This window comes from Mustela erminea, chromosome 17 (assembly GCF_009829155.1).
Source record: "Mustela erminea isolate mMusErm1 chromosome 17, mMusErm1.Pri, whole genome shotgun sequence".
Classification (NCBI taxonomy): domain Eukaryota; kingdom Metazoa; phylum Chordata; class Mammalia; order Carnivora; family Mustelidae; genus Mustela; species Mustela erminea.
The window spans coordinates 29,315,986-29,334,041 of NC_045630.1; the positions used below are offsets into that span (position 1 = coordinate 29,315,986).

An 18,056-nucleotide genomic window follows, 5' to 3' on the forward strand; every position below is an offset into this window, starting at 1 on the left:
GTGGGAGTGCAGGCCAGCAGGCATGGAGCTGGGCACCTGCAGTGGCCGTTGGAGGAAGGGTCTGGAGCCCCCACGGGGATGGTGGGGAAGCCTCTGGTCCAGGTGCAGATACTACCTCAGCCTTCTGTGCTGGGGGTACCTGTGGCTCCTTTGTGGCCCAGATGGTATCGCCACTTGGCTTGGGTTGTTGAACGGGGCCTTTGATCAGTTCACTTTTCTCTAAAGGATGAAGATGCGGTCAAGAAGCTGACAGTGAACCCCGGCACCAAGTCCAAGCTTCCCAAGCCGGTGCAGGAGCTCATTAAGATGATCTTCGACGTGGAGAGCATGAAGAAAGCCATGGTGGAATACGAGGTGACCGCGTGCACGGGGGTGGCCAGGTCTTCTGCTTGTCCTTTTTTTTTTTTAAAGATTTTATTTGACAGACACAAATCACAAGTAGGCAGACAGGGGGGTCAGGGAAGCAGGCTCCTGTGTGGGGCTCGATCCTGGGACTCCAGGATCATGACCTGAGCTGAAGGCATAGGCTTTAACCCACTGAGCCACCCAGGCGCTCCTCTGCCTGTCCTTCTGCCAGACACCGAGCCAGGCTTCTGGGTCCTGGGGACTGCAGACTTCCCAGGAGGTGGATTAGTGTGCCTGAGTGAGCTGCCCCTGGGTCCCCGTTCCCCTGCACGTGTCCCCTTGCTGACGTGGCAATGTGTGCGGGCATGGCAAGTGTAGGCAAGTGTAGCCCGTGTACCGTGGAAGAAGTAGGCGGTACTGACGAAGTGTAGAGAAAAGCAACGTTGAGGCATCAGACAAAATTAAGAAAAGGTTGAGGTTGGGGGTGGGTTTGTCCTGTTCCTCCTGCTTAGGCAGGACGAGGGGGCCGTGGTTGAGGCCAGTTGTCCCTGTGTTCTCCAGCCCAGCTTGGCTTTCCCAGAAGGTGAGCTTGGAACCGGTGGCAGGACGGTTCCCCTCCCCGGCTGCTGTTAACGAATGCCGTGGAATCTGCAGGTCCCCTTATGGGCCTGCAAACGCCCAGCGCTTGTGCGCTCCCATTGAAAGTGACCCCTGCACTGACCTCCATCAGGAGGACTGGTGATAGCTTGCGGATAGTCTCACCAGGGACATGGGCAAGGGAGCGGGTCTTCATTTCTCTTAACGTTTAAGAAGAAATGTCCCACGTGTCCTTTCCAGCTTCCTGTGTTCTAGTTCGTAGGGTCTCTTAACTCCTAACAGACCAGGTCTCCCCTGGGACATACCATTTCTGGGCTGGCTCTTGCTCAGGTGACTGTCTCGCAGGAGGAGACAGGCCAGAGCTGTTGCAGAGCTCACTGGAAGGCAGCCCATGGTCTGTTGCACGCTCCTTACCTGACAGGCGGCCTCCCTCCACTTCTGCAGGGCTGGACCTGAGAATACCCCGGTCTCTCTTTAGTGGGGTATCTGGCTTGTGTTGAGTGAGCCCCATTCTTATCCTCGAGGCCTGTGAGGAGGGGCTGAGGGGCACTGGCACCGACACCCCGCAGTTGGAGGGTGCTGTTTCTTCAGAGCACTGCCTGCCCCCAGCCACCGTTGCAACACCTTCCTCATTGGCTCCCGGAGCTGTTTTCCAGTCTGCACCAGCGATGCTGGGCTCCTTTATGTGCCCTGCTCTCTTCCTGAAACAGTATCCCCGCCTTCTTCCTCAGACCAGGCAGCGGCTACTCCACTTCCCAGGGACCAGACCACCCCTCAGGATAGAGACTCTGGCTTTGAGGGGAGGGAAGTGCCATTGGTTTGTGATGCCACGTCCACCACGCCCGGCAGGGACTGCTCCCCGTCCATTTCCCTGCAGCTTGTGGCTCCGTCATGTGCTGCAGGTGTTGGGGTGCCCCAGGGAGGTCAGGACACCAACCACAAGGGGCGCGGGGGCCTCCGGAGCAAGCCAGCCCCATTTTCTGGGTGGGAGACAGAGGGTGAGCATAGACTCCTCCCAAGCTCGCAGCAGGCCATATGCATTCCCCACTACGCTTGCCACTTGTCCTGACAGTAATCCCCAAGGCATACTGCTAGAATCAGCGTGTGACCTTTCAGGGTACCTGATTTGAAAAAAACAGCGTTTTTTGGGGTACAGATCTGTATGTTCAGGAGCATGTACTTAGGAGAACCTTTCTCCCCACTTTTTTTTTTTTTTTTTTTTAAAGATTTTATTTATTTATTGGACAGAGAGAGAGATCACAAGTAGGCAGAGAGAGAGGAGGAAGCAGGCTCCCTGCTGAGCAGAGAGCCCGATGCGGGGCTCGATCCCAGGACCCTGAGATCATGACCCGAGCCGAAGGCAGCGGCTTAACCCACTGAGCCACCCAGGCGCCCCTCTCCCCACTTTCTGGTCCTTATTTGGCTGGGAACGGTTTGGGCTCTGAGGCTCCGGGGTGGCTATGCTGCCTGGCCCTCATCCTCCCTAGGAGGCGAGTTGTGCTGGGCCAGGGTGGACTGAGTGTGGGGCTGCAGGCGTCCTTGTTTCTCATCACTGCCATAAACGAAGCGAGCAAGACCCGCTCCCCTACCAGAGCCCGTGGTGTGGGCCCTGGACAAGCCACAGACAAGGTTGGGTGTCTGCTGCTGCCAGGGCCCATGAGCCCCGGGGGGCACTCGCCAGCTTGCCCGTGGTCCACTGAATGGAGCGGCTTTGCCAGGGAGCATTCCCCTGTCTCCTCAGATTGACCTTCAGAAGATGCCCTTGGGGAAGCTGAGCAAGAGGCAGATCCAGGCGGCCTACACCATTCTTAGCGAGGTGCAGCAGGTAGGCGGGGGGCCGCTCGGCTGGCTTGTCTTGGGGGAGCGGTGCAGGGTCGCAAGCTGCCACGTCCCAGGGCCTGAGGACCTGGAGTCTCTGTTCAATGCCGCAGGTGTGGTAAGTGCCTGTTCCCTCGCCAAAGTGGTCCCGGAACCAGTGAAGTAGCCATGTTTTTAGTGATCAGTTATGTAATAAACTCCCTATGAACTGGATAAGGTATTTGGTTCTCCTACCTCATAAAAACGTCCTGATTTGGGGTGTTCTTAGGCTGAGATTGAGGCTCCCAGTTGGCTTGGTTGGTGGAGCACTTGGTTCTTGAGTTCAAGCCCCATGTTGGGTGTAGATCAAGTCTTTTAAAAAGAAACTGGCATTATTTTGCAGTTACTTGGAAATCTCACAGAGAGTGAAGTATTTCCTTACTTTGGTTCATGCTCATTGATCACCTCACTGGGCACCCAACAAGGTCCCCCAGTTTGCAGGACCTTCCCCCTGCGCTGTGGGGTGGGTGCAGGCCTGGCCTGTGAAGGAGGGGCACAGGGAAGCAGACTTCTGGCTGGTGCTGGAGAAGGGGCCCCAGGCAGCAGCTTCTGAGCCCTGGCCCCTTCCCTGTCCAGAACCCCCAGTGGAGAGGCTGGGAGAGTGTCCTTCCCCACAACATAGAGCCAACTGCTGCAACAGAAAGAAATTGAGGGCGTGGGGCTCGGCCGGGTGGGGGAGCTGGGGGGGCGGGTGCTGGGGCCTGCAGGGGGCCAAATTATGGCCCTTTCACTGCCCCGTGGCCATTCAGGTGCCTGCCCAGCATCACAGCAGTCTGGCTCCTCCATCTCTGCATTTATTGAGCACCTTTTGCATATGGAGCACGAATGGGCACTGTGGCAGGAGGGGGAGCTTATTAGCCTTTCTGTGTGTGGCCACCTGGATCTTCAGGTGCGAGAAAAGCCAATTCTTTCCCTTAAGCTGAAGATCTGTGGATGCGGGGGGGGGGTGCTGCCCAAATTCATCGCATTGGGGTTTTACCCCCATTTTGTTGTGAGAAGTTCCCAAACATTGATGTAGTTGAGTTTTAGGAGCGTGCATGAGCTTTCCACCTAGATGTTACACTTGATACCTTGCACGGCATTGGGGGTCGTATGGGTCCCTAATTGTCGAGGTCTTCTAGAAATGGAAGTGGACAGGGGTGGGGCATTCCTGCCCTTGGGCTGGTATGACACCAGCATGAGATGGTCTTGAACGCTTTCACCGCGTTTCCTGGCTGTTGCTCATGCCGAGCCAGGTCAGACTCGATGTCTCGGTCTCTGCTCTCTCTCTTCCCCCGAAGGCGGTGTCCCAGGGCAGCAGTGACTCTCAGATCCTGGATCTCTCAAATCGCTTCTACACCCTAATTCCCCATGACTTTGGGATGAAGAAGCCCCCGCTGCTGAACAACGCGGACTGTGTGCAGGTAGCCGGGGCTGCCTGAGAGAGGAGCAGCCTGGATGTTACTCCTTCTGGCAGGGCCTGGTGCTAGGAGGATCACCTCTGGGACCTCTCTTCTTCTTCTTCTTTTTTTTTTTTTTTAAAGATTAGATTTTATTTATTTGACAGAGATCACAAGTAGGCAGAGAGGCAGACAGAGAGAGAGGAGGAAGCAGGCTCCCTGTTGAGCAGAGAGCCTGATGCGGGGCTCGATCCCAGGACTCTGGGATCATGATCCAAGCCGAAGGCAGAGGCTTTAACCTACTGAGCCACCCAGGCACCCCTGGGCCCTCATTTTGAATAGGATTTCTTCCCATGGTGGTGGCCGACCACAGGCGAAACAGATAGGTTTTCCCGCCCCACTGCCTCGGAGCCAGCGATAGTCACTGCCCCCACTTCTCATAGTACCCTTGTAGCTTCGGGCTCTCCCTCCCCCAAGTAGTACCCCCCTCATTCACTAGGAGCCACGGGTTGATGACAAGCTATTCCTAACCAGCTGGGAGGCCTTCCCATCACTATCCCATCACTCCGTGAGGGTTTTCTCTGCTGAACCTAGGTTTGTCTCCCCTCACCCTGGTCCCAAGCCCAGGGTTTTCCATCTGTTCCTCCAGGCCAAGGTGGAAATGCTAGACAACTTGCTGGACATTGAGGTGGCCTACAGTCTGCTCAGGGGAGGCTCTGATGACAGCAGCAAGGACCCTATCGATGTCAACTATGAGAAGCTCAAGACTGACATTAAGGTAACAGGCCCCCGTCTCTGGTGCATCTGTCCGCTCGTCCTGAGAGCAGCGATCCCCAGACTGGAGTGGGTTTCTCCTGGAGACCTCCTCAGAACAGATTGTTGGGCAGGCTTCCAAGCCAGGGTCTTTGGCACAAGAGACTCATTTTTGAGCGGCCTTCCAGAAAGTTCATTTTTCCTTAATCTAGAGAAGATCTGTCTTTGGAGGCTTGTATGGCATGAGCTTTAGAAGGTTTGTCATGCCTGGGTTCCTGCTTAGGTGGAGGTGCCTTTGCTGGGGCAGAAGTCCCCTTGCCACAGTCCCTGGCTTGCCTTGACCTTGAGCCTGGGATGGGGTGTTCAGATCCCAGGAAGAGCCTCTGCTTCTTGCCTAGAACAGAGCCTAGATCTGGGGGTCCGGGTAGAATAAGCCACCAGATGTCACCTGTTTGGTCCCTGGAGCACCTTTTCATGGGAATGCTGCAGGCAGGGTTCTCTGGTGAAGGGTTTATTCGGTTTACAATCCTGAAGCCTTTTACTTAAGAAGCTGTGAGGAAAACCAGAATTCCTGGGTTTTTTGCATTTTGGCTGAGAGGACAAAAATCGAGAACACAGCCTTCTCCGTGGCTCACTTGTGTTTGTGCGGGGGCGATTACATCGGTGAAGTGACTGACGGTTATTTGGCAGGCAGAAGCTCTGGCCACTGCACAGCCTTGAGCATTCAAAGACCTGGAGCGCTAGTCGTCCTCCTCAAAACCCAGCCTTGGGGGTGGGTCGTTGCAGGTTCTGACTGCAGTCTTGGCTGTGGGACGTCTCTTGGCCCCTGTGCTGGGTGGCTGTGCTTGGGGTCTCCCTTGCGCAGACTCCCCAATGACGTTCTAGGTGGTGGACAGAGACTCAGAAGAAGCAGAGACCATCAGGAAATATGTTAAGAACACTCACGCGACCACGCACAACGCGTATGACTTGGAAGTTGTTGATGTAAGAATCTTCGTCCTTTCCTCTTCTCCAGCCTGGCCTGGGTAAAGAACCCTTTGCTTTGCTTTAAATTACTAGAGGAGCAACTTACTGTCGGTGGAGGAGAAAGGTTAGTCTTGGGGTTTGGGGGTGCTTAGTGTTCTTTCTCTAATCCTTTTTATTTCTGATCTCAAAGCCTTGTTTGAGGACCTGAAAGCACAATCAGACATGGCAAAGCATCTTGGGCTCACCTCTGTCAGACGGGGTCCTGCCCGGGCAACTGCTCCCCACCCAACCCCGCCTCCTCGCAGGCCGCCACAGCCACATCCTCTGGCTCTGGGGCAGCTGGCCCATTCTCCTGCATCTGGTGGATCTTGTGTGAGAGTAACGTGGCATCCTCTGTCTCTGGCCCTTCACCCCCGAGCAGATCTTCCGGATCGAGCGCGAAGGCGAGAGCCAGCGTTACAAGCCATTCCGGCAGCTGCATAACCGCAGGCTCCTATGGCACGGCTCCCGGGCCACCAACTTCGCCGGCATCCTGTCCCAGGGCCTCCGGATAGCCCCGCCTGAGGCGCCCGTGGTAGGTGGCTGGCGCAGGGTGGGTAGCGGGCAGCACCCAGAGATGATCTGCACCTTGTCCTCGCGGCCCTCGCTCTGTGGCCAGCGCATCTACATGGCTATCAGCCGTGGCTTCTCGAACAAAAGTGAGGTGTCTGGGCCTCGCCCTGAGAGCTGATGGGTGTGTTGACATGCAAAGAACAGGCCTTGGCCACAGGCCAAGTTGAGTCCAGACTGCCTCTGCCCCCCTCTGCCAGGTGACTTCTGGGAGTCCTGGTGTGCTCCTCAGGAGACTGTGGGAGGGCTGGAGGGAGGCCCTGCTGAGTCGCTGCCTGGGTCATAGAGGTGACCTGCAGGACAGGTGCTCGGAGGCAGTCTTGCAGGCCTCTTGCTGTCCAGGTGTAACAGGTCGGGAGCAGCAAATGGCTGGCTGGTGCCATGTGGTAGCACATGACCTGGGCAGATGCCCTGACCTCCTACACCTCACCTTTGACTGACAGAAGGAAGTAAACACAAGAGCCTCCACTTATGGGCTGTTGCCACATGCCGGGCACCGATCTAAACGCTTATTAACTTGGTGAATTTTCACAACGGTTCTGTGAGGTTCCCTCCCCCGTTGAGAGGAAGACAGCGAGGGGTAGAGAGATTGAGCTTTCTGTGGCCCTGAGTGCCTCCCCGGGACCAGGGTCCAAACAGCCCGGCATGTGAGCTTGGCCTGTGGGCGTAGTCCATACTCGGTAGCTCAGGGGTGCTGCAAACAGCCCCCAGAATGTCTTCTGTGGCCCTTTTCCCACCCTGCAGACAGGTTACATGTTCGGTAAAGGGATCTATTTCGCCGACATGGTCTCCAAGAGCGCCAACTACTGCCACGCGTCCCAGGCGGACCCTGTGGGCCTGATCCTACTGGGAGAGGTCGCCCTCGGAAACATGTGAGTCAGCCTGGCCTTGGCCTGGGGCCACTGCTGGGGACGGACGGGGGTGGTCAAGACAGGAGAGCTCCCCTTGGCCAGGAGGGGACCGTAGAAATTCCCCACCACGATGGTAGAAACCAGTTCTAGTTAAGTGTATGTGGGAGCACCAGGGATGAGGAGTCTAGCCGGGACTCCGGAACTGGCAGCATCCACCTTCTGTGGGCTGAATTGCACGGAGGATGGTTGGTGGGCCGCGCCCCCCCGCCCCGCCACCGGAACACGTGCATGCACAGAGATGTTAGATTTTGTGTTTGAGATCAACTCAGATGAACCTGGAGATGAACTTCAGATTCCTGGCAGAAAAAAAAATCTGGTTTGTCCTGCTTGCCTCAGGCCTGTCACAGTGACACTGAGAGCAGGGTCGTGTAATCGGGCAAGGGGGTGAGGCTCATGGTCTGAGAAGCCTCTGGAGCTGCGGCCACAGCCATGTGACCCTGCAGTGGTGGGGGCACAGAGCGCTGACTGGGAACTGTGCCTTCGCCTCTGGAAGCCAGGGGTCTGGGGAGGACTAGGTTTTTCTCTGGTGGGCTCCTGCTCACCAGACTGGTGGTTTGAGAGCCCAGGGTCGTTGGAGGCCCTTCTGAGACCTTCCTCTCTTACACAGGTACGAACTCAAGCACGCTTCACACATCAGCAAGCTGCCCAAGGGCAAGCACAGTGTCAAAGGTACCATGTTCCAGAGAGTGCTGCTCCCGCCTGGGTGCTCTGGACAGCCCGGGGAGGGCACTCTCTCTCCCCAGTGGGCTGTGGCTCACTGGAAGACAGCTAGAGGGTCATTAGATAATTGGGTCATACCCCCTGTCCACAGTTCGAGCCTCAGGAACTGGGTGCGTCAGCTCTGCATTTTAACGGAGCTGTTAGCTGCAAATGCTGCCCAGGGTGTCCAGGCACGTGGGAGCTCCAGCCACCTGATGGTTTAGGGCCTCTGCCTGCCGGGCTGAAGTGCAGGCTTTGGACTTGGGCTCGGTGGAAATATGATCCGGGCTGGGGGCTGAGGCACTGCTCTTACTGAAATCAGGGAGGCATGCACCTCGGGAGCTTGATTTATAGCCCGGGGTTGTATCCGGAAGGAGGACAGAGTGTGCAGTGTGCATGTCTTTAAAGTGAACACGTAGACGCGACAGAAGTCTGATCTTGAACGTTCTCGAGCTAATGTCCTCACGGTTCCTCCTACCACTTATGCCTTCTGTCGTGCAGGTTTGGGCAAGACAACCCCTGACCCTTCTGCCAGCATCACAATGGACGGTGTGGAGGTGCCCCTGGGGACGGGGGTTTCCTCTGGCGTGAACGACACCTGCCTGCTGTATAACGAGTATCCTTTGGCTAGCGAGTGGGGTTACGGGGCTCGGGGCTGCCGTGAGAGTGTGCTCCTTGACCCGCATCCCCTCCAGGTATATCGTCTATGACATTGCTCAGGTGAACCTGAAATACCTGCTGAAGCTCAGGTTCAACTTCAAGACGTCCCTGTGGTGAGCTCGGGCGCATGGCTGACCTTGCGCCCGGGGACAGGGATGGAGGTGCCAGCGCTCACGCCCCTAGACCCGGCAGAGGCTGCCACCGCGTCTCAGGAAAGCTCCTCTGCGAATGTTTGCTCACGTGTTAGATGATTTTTCCCCAGCTTTCCGGGGGGTGGGGGAGGGGGTCCTCCAGCGGCCAGCACCCTGATGGGGAAGACTGACAATAGAGGAGATGTGGGGGGTGTCTAGACTAGTCCTGCGGGAGGAGCGCCTGCCTTACTCACCGGCTCCCCCAGTGAAGGGAGAAATCACTCCCCCCCTCTTTCTAAGTGTTCACCTGTAGTTTGGGTTTGGGAAAAATGTTAAGCATTTATTTTGAGGTAAAAATAAAAACTAATTTCATACTACTTAGATTTTCTTTTTTTATTTTGCATTTATTGTCCCCCCCCCCTTTTTTTCTTTTCTTTCTTTTTTTTTTTTTTTTTTTGCTTCTTTTATCTGAGTTCTATGGGAAGACCAGAAGGAGGAATATTAACAGTTTCTCACCCTTAGAAACAAAAACGTGCTTTCCTTTTGGACGTGCTGGGATGTGGAAGCTCTTCAGAATAGGTAGTGCACTGAGTTAAAAGTTGCATTTGAGGTTCCCGAATCTCCCTCCGGCAGGCAGTTCTGTCTTCCAGATGAAAACGGTGTTACTGACACACCCCAGGGGCTGATAGTCCTTCTCGATTAAATGGAAATGGTTTCCTCGTCTGTGTCGTGTGTTCGGTGTCATTCTGACTGTGGATCCGGTTTGTCCTCCCGGCATGAGGTTCACAGAGACTACAGGGGGTTGATGGCACTTGAATTTGTGGGGACCCAGAATGTCCAGCAGGAAATGGCCTTGCGGCGGGGGTGAGGGGTGCCCGTCCACACAGCAGGAAACCAGAGGCCGGGAGGCATGCGGACTTCGGTCTCTGCGAGCGCTGTGCAGGTGGACATCCTGTTGGCTGACTGTCCACGGAGCACAGCCCCCCACCACTCCTCTCTGCAGGGGAAGGAGCCTGCGGCAAACAGCAGGGTGACCGCTGGGACACGGGGGCCAATGGCTGAAACCTGAAAGTTACGTGGGAGTTTGGTGAGGGAAGCTGAGCCCAGGGCATTCCTGGCCAGGGAGAGGTGGGGGGGGCAGGCTGGCGTTCTTGGAGAGTAGCTGCCTTGAGGGACGGCAGCAGCCGGGGCCCACGGGCAGGTGTCCAATTTCATCCTGCTGGCAGCAGAGTCCTTGCCCTTCTCCAGTATCCTGGACTCGTCCTGGTGCCTTTGACCTGAGATGCGTCCCAGATCAGCTGGTCAGCAAGGCTCCGGCTTCCTGGATCAGGATTTTCTGTGTTCTTCCCCATCCCTGTAGGAGCAAGGAGAGGCTGTCGCCCTCATGGTCCTTGATTAAACGAAGTATTCTTAGGTTGGAGTGATTGCTCAACGGGTTCCCTCGCATCACAACTGATTTTTTTTTTTTTTTTTTTAAGATTTTACTTATTTATCAGAGAGAGAGGGAGAGAGCGACCACAGGCAGACAGAATGGCAGGCAGAGGCAGAGGGAGAAGCAGGCTCCCCGCCGAGCAAGGAGCCCGATGCGGGACTCGATGCCGGGATGCCGGGATCATGACCTGAGCTGAAGGCAGCTGCTTAACCAACTGAGCCACCCAGGCGTCCCTCACAACTGATTTTTAAAGGAGATTCACGTTTCTGAATTCATGTCTTCTCCAAAGGAAACTACGATGCTTCTTGAGTTTCTTTCCTCACCTGAAGTCCTGTCCTATCCCAGGGTGTAGCTGAACTGCACCCTGGTGATTGTAATTTTTTTCTGAGCCTTTCAAAGTATTTATTTATTTGATAGAGATCACAAGTAGGCAAAGAAGCACGCAGAGAGAGAGAGGAAGGTTAGCAGGCTCCTTGCCGAGCACGGTGCGGGGCTTGATCCCAGGACCCTGGGATGATGACCTGAGCCGAAGGCAGAGGCTTTAACCAACTGAGCCACCCAGGCGCCCCTTTCTGAGCCTTTCAAAGAAACCCCAGCGGAGAGTGTAGCCAGGGCCTCCGCTGCCCGTTCCGGTCCCCTCAAAGGCCCACATGCACTGTCTCAGGCACTTGAGGTAGACGCTGCACACGTGCTTGTCCCTCTGTCCTCCAGGGTGGCAGCGACAGACTTGGATTGGTGGCTCTGTCCCTGCCCCTTCCCTGCTTGGGATGTCCCCCTCTGGAGGCTCTCGGAGAGCGCTTTAGAAGGTCCCAGCGCTGTGCCTGCAGGCTGTCCCCTGAGCAAGAGGACACCCTCCCACCCCTGGTGGTTAGCGGCCCTGCTGGAGGCCTGCCCTACTTAGGGTCCATCCGCTTTCTCCCAACACCGTGATCTGGGTCTCAGGACTGGTCAGCTCCTGTGATACTCCAGTGTTACCAAGGTGGTGTCTCTTAAGTTGTGTTTGAAAGCCAGCAGGTTGGGGCTCGGATTTTTAAAGGAATGTTACTAGGCCTTCAAGTTGCAGTTTGTTTGGGGCTAATCGTTCAGAGGTTTAGTGTGGTCTTGTGACAGAGTGCGCCCCGTGTCTTGCCAGCCTCTCCTCCGGTGTGGGAGGGGGAGCAGCGCAGGTCTGTCGACCTGTCTGAAGTAGGCTATGAGAAGACGTGTTTGGAGCCTCACTCTGAAAGGTAAAAAGGAACCGGGGCTGTAAAGGCTCCTGGGTGAGCCAAGGGTCATTTGGACCCTTGTCCAAAGGAGGTTGCCCACCACCGGGCTGGGGGCAGTGCCAGCAGCGAGGACAGCCGCATCCCAGGTACTCCTGGAGGGAGCGGGCGCATGGAGGGAGTGGGTTTTGCCACAAGGGACTCCTTGTGGTGTGCGCGGTGAGCACCCTGGGTAGACACAGCTCCCATCTTGTAGGATCCAGTCTACTCCGTAAGCCCAAGACTGCTGGATGTCACGGTCTCCCGTAGCCACAGTACCTGGGGATGGGGAGTAATCCTCACTGTGACCACATCTGATACCCACCTGCTGTGTACTTCCCACCCCAGAGCTCTGTTGGTGTGGAGGTCTGAGGCCCTGAGCGAGCAATGGCTCCCCTTGGACACAACAGTAGTTCTACTGAAGGGAAGACGAGGCTGCTGCCTGGCTGTTTGAGGCTCCCGAGAGCAAGTTTCCCCCACAGCAGGGAAAGGAGTACCCTACTGACTACCATGGGGGAGGCTGTGCCACGGAGGTGAGGACCTCCTAACACTCAGGACCTCATCCTAGCACTCAGGAGCATCTCCTAGACTCAGGAGCACCTCCTAGCACTCAGGAGAACCTCCTAACACTCTGGAGCACCTCCTAGACTCAGGAGAACCTCCTAGCACCAAGTCCAACAGGAACCAGCCACCCCCAGCAGTGACACACAGGACTGTTGAGGACTTGGCCCCTCCACCAGGTGAAGGGCTGATCGGCTGAATTCCTGACCGAGGGCTGGGAGACGGGTCATGGATCATGAGAGGAGTTGAGGCGAGCAGGTTCTCTGACCAGCTGTAGGAATGAGGACTGAAGCAGCACATTGGGACCTGCGTCTGGCGTGTATGGTGATGGGTTGCAGTGGCTGTGAATATAGACTGGACTCCTGTCCATCGAGTATCTAGAAAAGTCTAGGTCGGGATGCCTGGGGGGTTCCGTCAGTGAAGCGTCTGTTTTGGCTCAGATCATGATCCCATGGTCCTGGACCGAGTCCCATGTCGGGCTTCTGCTCCTCAGGGAGCCTGCTTCTCCCTCTGCCTCTGCCCCTCTCTCACTCTCTCTCCCTCAAATAAATAAAATCTTAAAAACAATGCTGTGTAGATCTGTCCCCCCAGCTCGCTCCACTCCCATCCAGCTCAGCGCACTTTGAACACGGAGGGCTGCCCTTACAGAACAAGTGGTGGGCTCGGGGCGGGGGGGCGGGAGTGGAGGTGGGGCCCCAAGCATGAACCCTGTAGGTCCAGGGTCGCCTGAGCCGTGGCCCCTTTTGGCCCTTTCAACCAGGCTTCTTCCTCATTGACCAAAAAGATGAACCGAGCCATTCATAATCCCTGAAATCTTTTGGTACCTACCTCTTTGAGCTGTCTGTCTGAAGGGTTTTTTTTGAATCATTTCTACACCCAATGTGGGGCTCGCACTCTCAACCCCAAGATCAAGAGCCACACGCTCTACCGTCTGGGCTGGCTGGGGGGGTCCCCTTTGAGTTGTTAACGAGAATGTGCGTGCTGATCCGGCAAAATGCTTCGGGCGACCTCCTGACCTCGACGTGCCCTCAATAAATCTCAGCCATCACCCCTGAAGTCCCAGAAAATGTTTAGCCTGTATGAGTCCAAACAGGAAGACCCAGATGAGAAGGGGGAGACGAGGTACAGGGACAAAGACACCAACCTTGCGCTTGGGCCGTGTGCCCTCCTGCGATCCCTCATGAGACCTCGCCAGGACTCTGGCCTTCCTGCTCAGTGTGGCCTCCCATGCCTTCCTGCCCTCCCTTCAGCCAAAGGGACCAGACTCCAACACCGCCCCCACCCAGGCCCGGCCCCACTTGCGGCAGGCCTGCCGGGGCTCAGAATAGCCCAGCTGCTGTCTAAGCAGATGGCCTGGGCTAATTTTAGCCGGGCGGTGCTCCCCCAGGGGCCAGGCTGGGCCTTTTGGATTTGAATAAGCTCATGTGTGCGTCTTTGGTTTAGAGCGAATAACAAAGCTTTGAGCGATTGTGACCTGTGTGTCTGCCTAGCACCTTAGAGGCATTCCAGAAATACACGGTTTTAGACAATTTTGTTTCTCTGACCCGGCAAGAGCCCAAACCACACAGCGAGCAGGTGGTGAAGCCCGTGGGGCTGCCGGGGATGAATCGGGAGACTGAGCACTGACAGGGGTGGGGGAAAGCAGACGTGGTAACCCGCAGGTAGCAGGGCCTCGGTGTCCCCCGGCACCAGGGCTCTCTTCCTCTCTTCGTCGGCCCTGGAAGAGTGAACCCCGGAAGGCATTCACACATGATGTTTCTGACCTGTCGGCCCCCGTCTTTGAAGACTGCCCTTCATACAAATCTCTCCAGAGCCAGCCCAGTTAGAGACCTATGTGCCAGCTGTCCTTGGCCTCTCTCTCTCTCTGCTGATGACCAGTCAATGAAGAAAGGTGAGGACCAGAGTGGACATCAGTACGATGGGGAGGACCCTCTAGTTCATGGCTTCCTAAGCTGGGTCTGGGGACTGAGCAGATGCTCCCTGGTTTTGGGGAATCCTCCAGAACATGGCTGCTTTCGGCTTCGAACAAGGACAGCCCCCACTGGACATCAGCTCTTGTCTCTCAAGAAGTGGGCGGTGCCAAGGTTGATGAACTCCGCTCTGCCTTTCTCTTGGTTTCCCCTTCACTGTTGAAAGACCGCAGCTAGACACCTAACAGCAACATCCATGAGCAGGATAGGAGAGACTTGGCCCTCATCCATCTCTTTTTAACAGAAAAAACAAAACACGAAATAGAACCAAAGAAGCAATGACTTTTCTCCATTGCTCCCAGGAGACTAATCTCGTTGGCCCAGGTTGGGACCCAGGTGGAGACCTCAGCTTCGAGGGAGGTTGGACAGGGAACACCCAGGCTGTGCGGTCCCATCTTAGGGCTAGGTGGGCTCTCCCAGCAAGGAACATGGGGTGCGGACTCCCCGGGAGCACGCCCAGGAAGGCAGGACCCTCCAGACCATGGCTCCAGAGAATCACTGAGTCTCCCTTGGCTGCTCTCGCCTTCTGAGACTGGTGAAGTTGTAAACCACAGGAACAGAGATAGTGCTCAGAACAGTCCAAGTGGCAGTCTTCAGTGCTGACCCTGCAGACCCGCTGCACTTCCAGGACATTGCCAAGGTCATTGCCAGACACCCCCAGACACTAGTGTATGGTGGGGATTCCGGGCCCCTGTGGCGCCCAGCCATGGGCATGGCTACCACGACCTCTAGGTGGGGCTCGGGACTCTCTCTGGGGGCAGGACGGGTGAGCCCCAAGGGAGCCATCGCTGGCTCTCCTAGGCATCCCCCACCCCAGCCCCGCGTAGGGACCAGGGACACAGCGAGAACCGAGGGGATGCATTGGATGCCTCATGCAGTTAACAGACACTTGACACAACACATCCTATAAGCGTCAGGTCGAGCAGGCACAACAGGTGATCACAACCATTCACTTGCCTCCTGCTGCCCTTTCAGAAGTGCCCGGTGGGGGGCGCCTGGGTGGCTCAGTGGGTTAAGCCTCTGCCTTTGGCTTAGGTCATGATCTCAAGGTACTTGGATCGAGCCCCACATCGGGCTCTCCGCTCAGTGGGGAACCTGCTTCCCACTCTCTCTCTGTCTGCCTCTCTGCCTACTTGTGATCTCTGTCTGTCAAATAAATAAATAAATTCTTAAAAAAAAAAAAAAAAAAAAAAGACGTGTTCGGTGGGCAGGGGTGCCTAGTGTGTGACCCTGGATCTCAAAATTGTCTCAGCGCCCGTTCCCGTGTGGGGCATGGAGCCTACTTAAAAATAAATAAAATAAATATAAAATAAAATAAAAACATAAAATAGTTCAGCGAGGGGCTCCTGGGGGGCCCAGTCGTTAAGCGTCTGCCTTCGGCTCAGGTCATGATCTCAGGGTCCCAGGATCGAGCCTTACATTGGGCTCCCTGCTCAGCAGGGAGTCTGTATCTCCCTCTGCCCCTGCCCTTTCTCATGCTCTCTCTGTCACTCACAAATAAAATCTTAAAATAAAATCAAAATTTAAAAATTAAAAAAATAGTTCAGCAAGGGCATTTTTCTCCAGCTCCTGGAAGAACATCCTGTAGGTAGGCCCTGTGACTCTTCCCTAAAGACACATGGCCTTTCACGGCCCACGATGACTCTGAGATTCCAGCAGTTTCTATGCCTCTCCACCTACTGAACTCCGACCTGGCTGGACGTTCTCAGAGTCACAGAACTATTCTCAGACCATTTCCTCTGCAAGCCTATCGTGTTGTGAAGTCTCCTTCATAGCTTCAATCCGACTGCACACCATTTAATTTTCCTCTTGCACCAAACCTGGGAAACTGAGGCATCGTGTGGCTGAGTGACTTGCCCAAGGCCGAATGGCTAAGTACACGGCAGGGCTAAGTTCTAAACATTCCTCTCATTGCCTGACCCTACACAGATCCTGCTGGATGGATGGACTGAGTGGCACTCCTTGTCAACCACCCCAAGGCCAGTGACCGATGAGCAGAGCTCAGTCATTTGTACAAAGAATCTTGCACCTGCAAGGAAGCTTCTGGGGGGTGATGAAGACACTGCATGTCCTGGTTGTGGCATCCTAGTCACTGAGTTGCACACTTTAAAAAGAGACAGTTTATTGTAATTAAGTAACCCCTCAGATTCAGTAGATTTTTTAATCTTTTTTTTTTTTTTTTAAAGTACGTTCCATACCAGGCTTGGAACCCAAAGTGGGACTTGAACTCATGATCCTAAGCTCAAGATCTGAGTTCAGATCAAGAGTCAGACACTAACATGCTGAGCCTCCCTGGTGCCCCTAGAGTTGATTTTTCAATACCACTGGATTAAGTAGTCCTAGTGGCCTCTGTCCCCAGTGGAGAAGAACAGATTGGGGGTGCCATTACACACACCTTGGCGGCCAGATTGGACTCTGCATCATGAGCTCATGGGAGTCACCAAAGCTCATGCCCCAAAGAGGGCAGAGGTGTCTGGAAGATTTCCAGAGAAGCCACGTGAGCCTACCTCAAGGAGGAGAGAAGACCAGCTCTGGACCCTGCCTCCTGTCTTCCATCAAACCCAAGCCCCTGTTTCTTGCCCGTAGGCTCCCTAGCACGGGCTTTGAGCAAACGCAAGAGTTACCAGGACCCCATGCTGACCCCCTTGTAGCTTGAAGTGGGGGGTCCTGACCTGGTGAGCCCCCAAGCCGGTGTCTGAGGGTGAGCGCGGTCTCTGCCGAATGCCTGAGCTTGGACCCCCACTCAACTGTCCGTGAGCCCTGGGGTGGCTCACTGACCTCTGTGTACCCCTTTCCTCATCTGGAAAGTAGAGCCCGCAGCACCTGCTCACGGAGCTGTTCCAGGGACAGACGGATCTCTTTTATCTCATTGTCATGAATTAATAGGCGTGAAGCTCTTAGATCAGTGCCTGGTACACAGCTGCTGGCGTGCGGCCACGGCAACGAGGACCATGTTCCCTCCACACTCAAGGGCCACTGAGCGGTTCTGCCCCACCCCTCAGGGGGTTCAAACTATTCAACCATTGCACTTGCTTATCACCCCCATGACATGATTAGTTTTATTAAAATTGAAATTCATTTTAAAATTTCTTCGAGGGGCGCCTGGGTGGCACAGTGGGTTAAGCCTCTGCCTTCGGCTCTGGCCATGATCTCTGGGTCCTGGGATCGATCCCCCGCATTGGGCTCTCTGCAGCTCCCCCTCCCCCACCCGCCCCCTGCTGCCTGCCTCTCTGCCTACTTGTGCTCTCTGCCAAATAAATGGATGGAATCTTTAAAAATAAATAAATAAATAAAATTAAAAAGATAAAATAAAATTTCTTTGATACTATGTCTTACATTTTTAAAATCTGCAGCATAGTGCGATTCTGTGAGGGAAAAAAAATTAAAAGCTCTGTGCCTAGAAAAAATGCTTAAGAAGAAAACCTCAAAAATGCAAAAGTAGCAGTGTGTCTAAGTGGTTGACTCATGAGGGATTATTTCTCTTTGGGGTTTTTCACACCTTTTTTTTCACAAGAAGGCTTTACAATGAGGTCACAGGAATAAAGAATGTTTTTAATATGGTTGGAGGTGGGTATTTCTGCTTTCCAGCCACACTGTCCTCATCCCTGGTGCGGGCCACAGAGGAGCCTTGGTCCCAGGTGCCCCCCACCCCTCATCTTTCCCGAGGATTCCCCGGGGCCGGCCCAAGACATGTCGCTGTGTCTCTGCCGGGGTTCCCCGGGGCCTGACCTCCATGAGCTGGCCCCCAGCATCTCTGCACCGGCTAGGGCTGCCTTCCAAGAAGCTCCTGACCTTCACTCCCCAGAGCACATGACTGAAGGATGGCTGGCTGCCAGCCTGGTGCCCCCAGAACACCTCCTCCAGGCCTCACGCCTGGGCAGGGGAGCCTCATTGCCCACGGGACAGATTTTTCTGCACTTCCACGGGACCGGTTGGTTTTTCTGC

At 55.2% G+C, this 18,056-nt stretch overlaps 1 protein-coding gene and 1 long non-coding RNA gene across 4 annotated transcripts in view; one reads left to right on the top strand and one right to left on the bottom strand.

The window, feature by feature from the left end:
* Window positions 1-9,284, top strand: part of PARP1 (poly(ADP-ribose) polymerase 1) — a 36,577-nt gene extending 27,293 nt beyond the window's left edge. For 2 of the 3 annotated variants that reach the window (XM_032317751.1, XM_032317752.1), the window contains 10 exons: window positions 226-354; window positions 2,684-2,767; window positions 4,080-4,202; window positions 4,828-4,956; window positions 5,817-5,915; window positions 6,319-6,471; window positions 7,251-7,378; window positions 8,025-8,086; window positions 8,618-8,732; window positions 8,812-9,284. In XM_032317751.1, the coding sequence (XP_032173642.1) occupies window positions 226-354; window positions 2,684-2,767; window positions 4,080-4,202; window positions 4,828-4,956; window positions 5,817-5,915; window positions 6,319-6,471; window positions 7,251-7,378; window positions 8,025-8,086; window positions 8,618-8,732; window positions 8,812-8,893 (1,104 nt within the window). In that variant the 3' untranslated portion in view covers window positions 8,894-9,284. The other variant, XM_032317753.1, reaches the window with a different exon arrangement.
* Window positions 9,285-9,317: 33 nt separating this feature from the next.
* Window positions 9,318-13,411, bottom strand: LOC116576027. The gene is made up of 2 exons (XR_004280028.1): window positions 13,286-13,411; window positions 9,318-10,261 (listed from the first exon to the last, which is right to left on the bottom strand). It is a non-coding gene; the product is annotated as an uncharacterized LOC116576027 (long non-coding RNA).
* Between the last annotated feature and the right edge of the window lie 4,645 nt (window positions 13,412-18,056).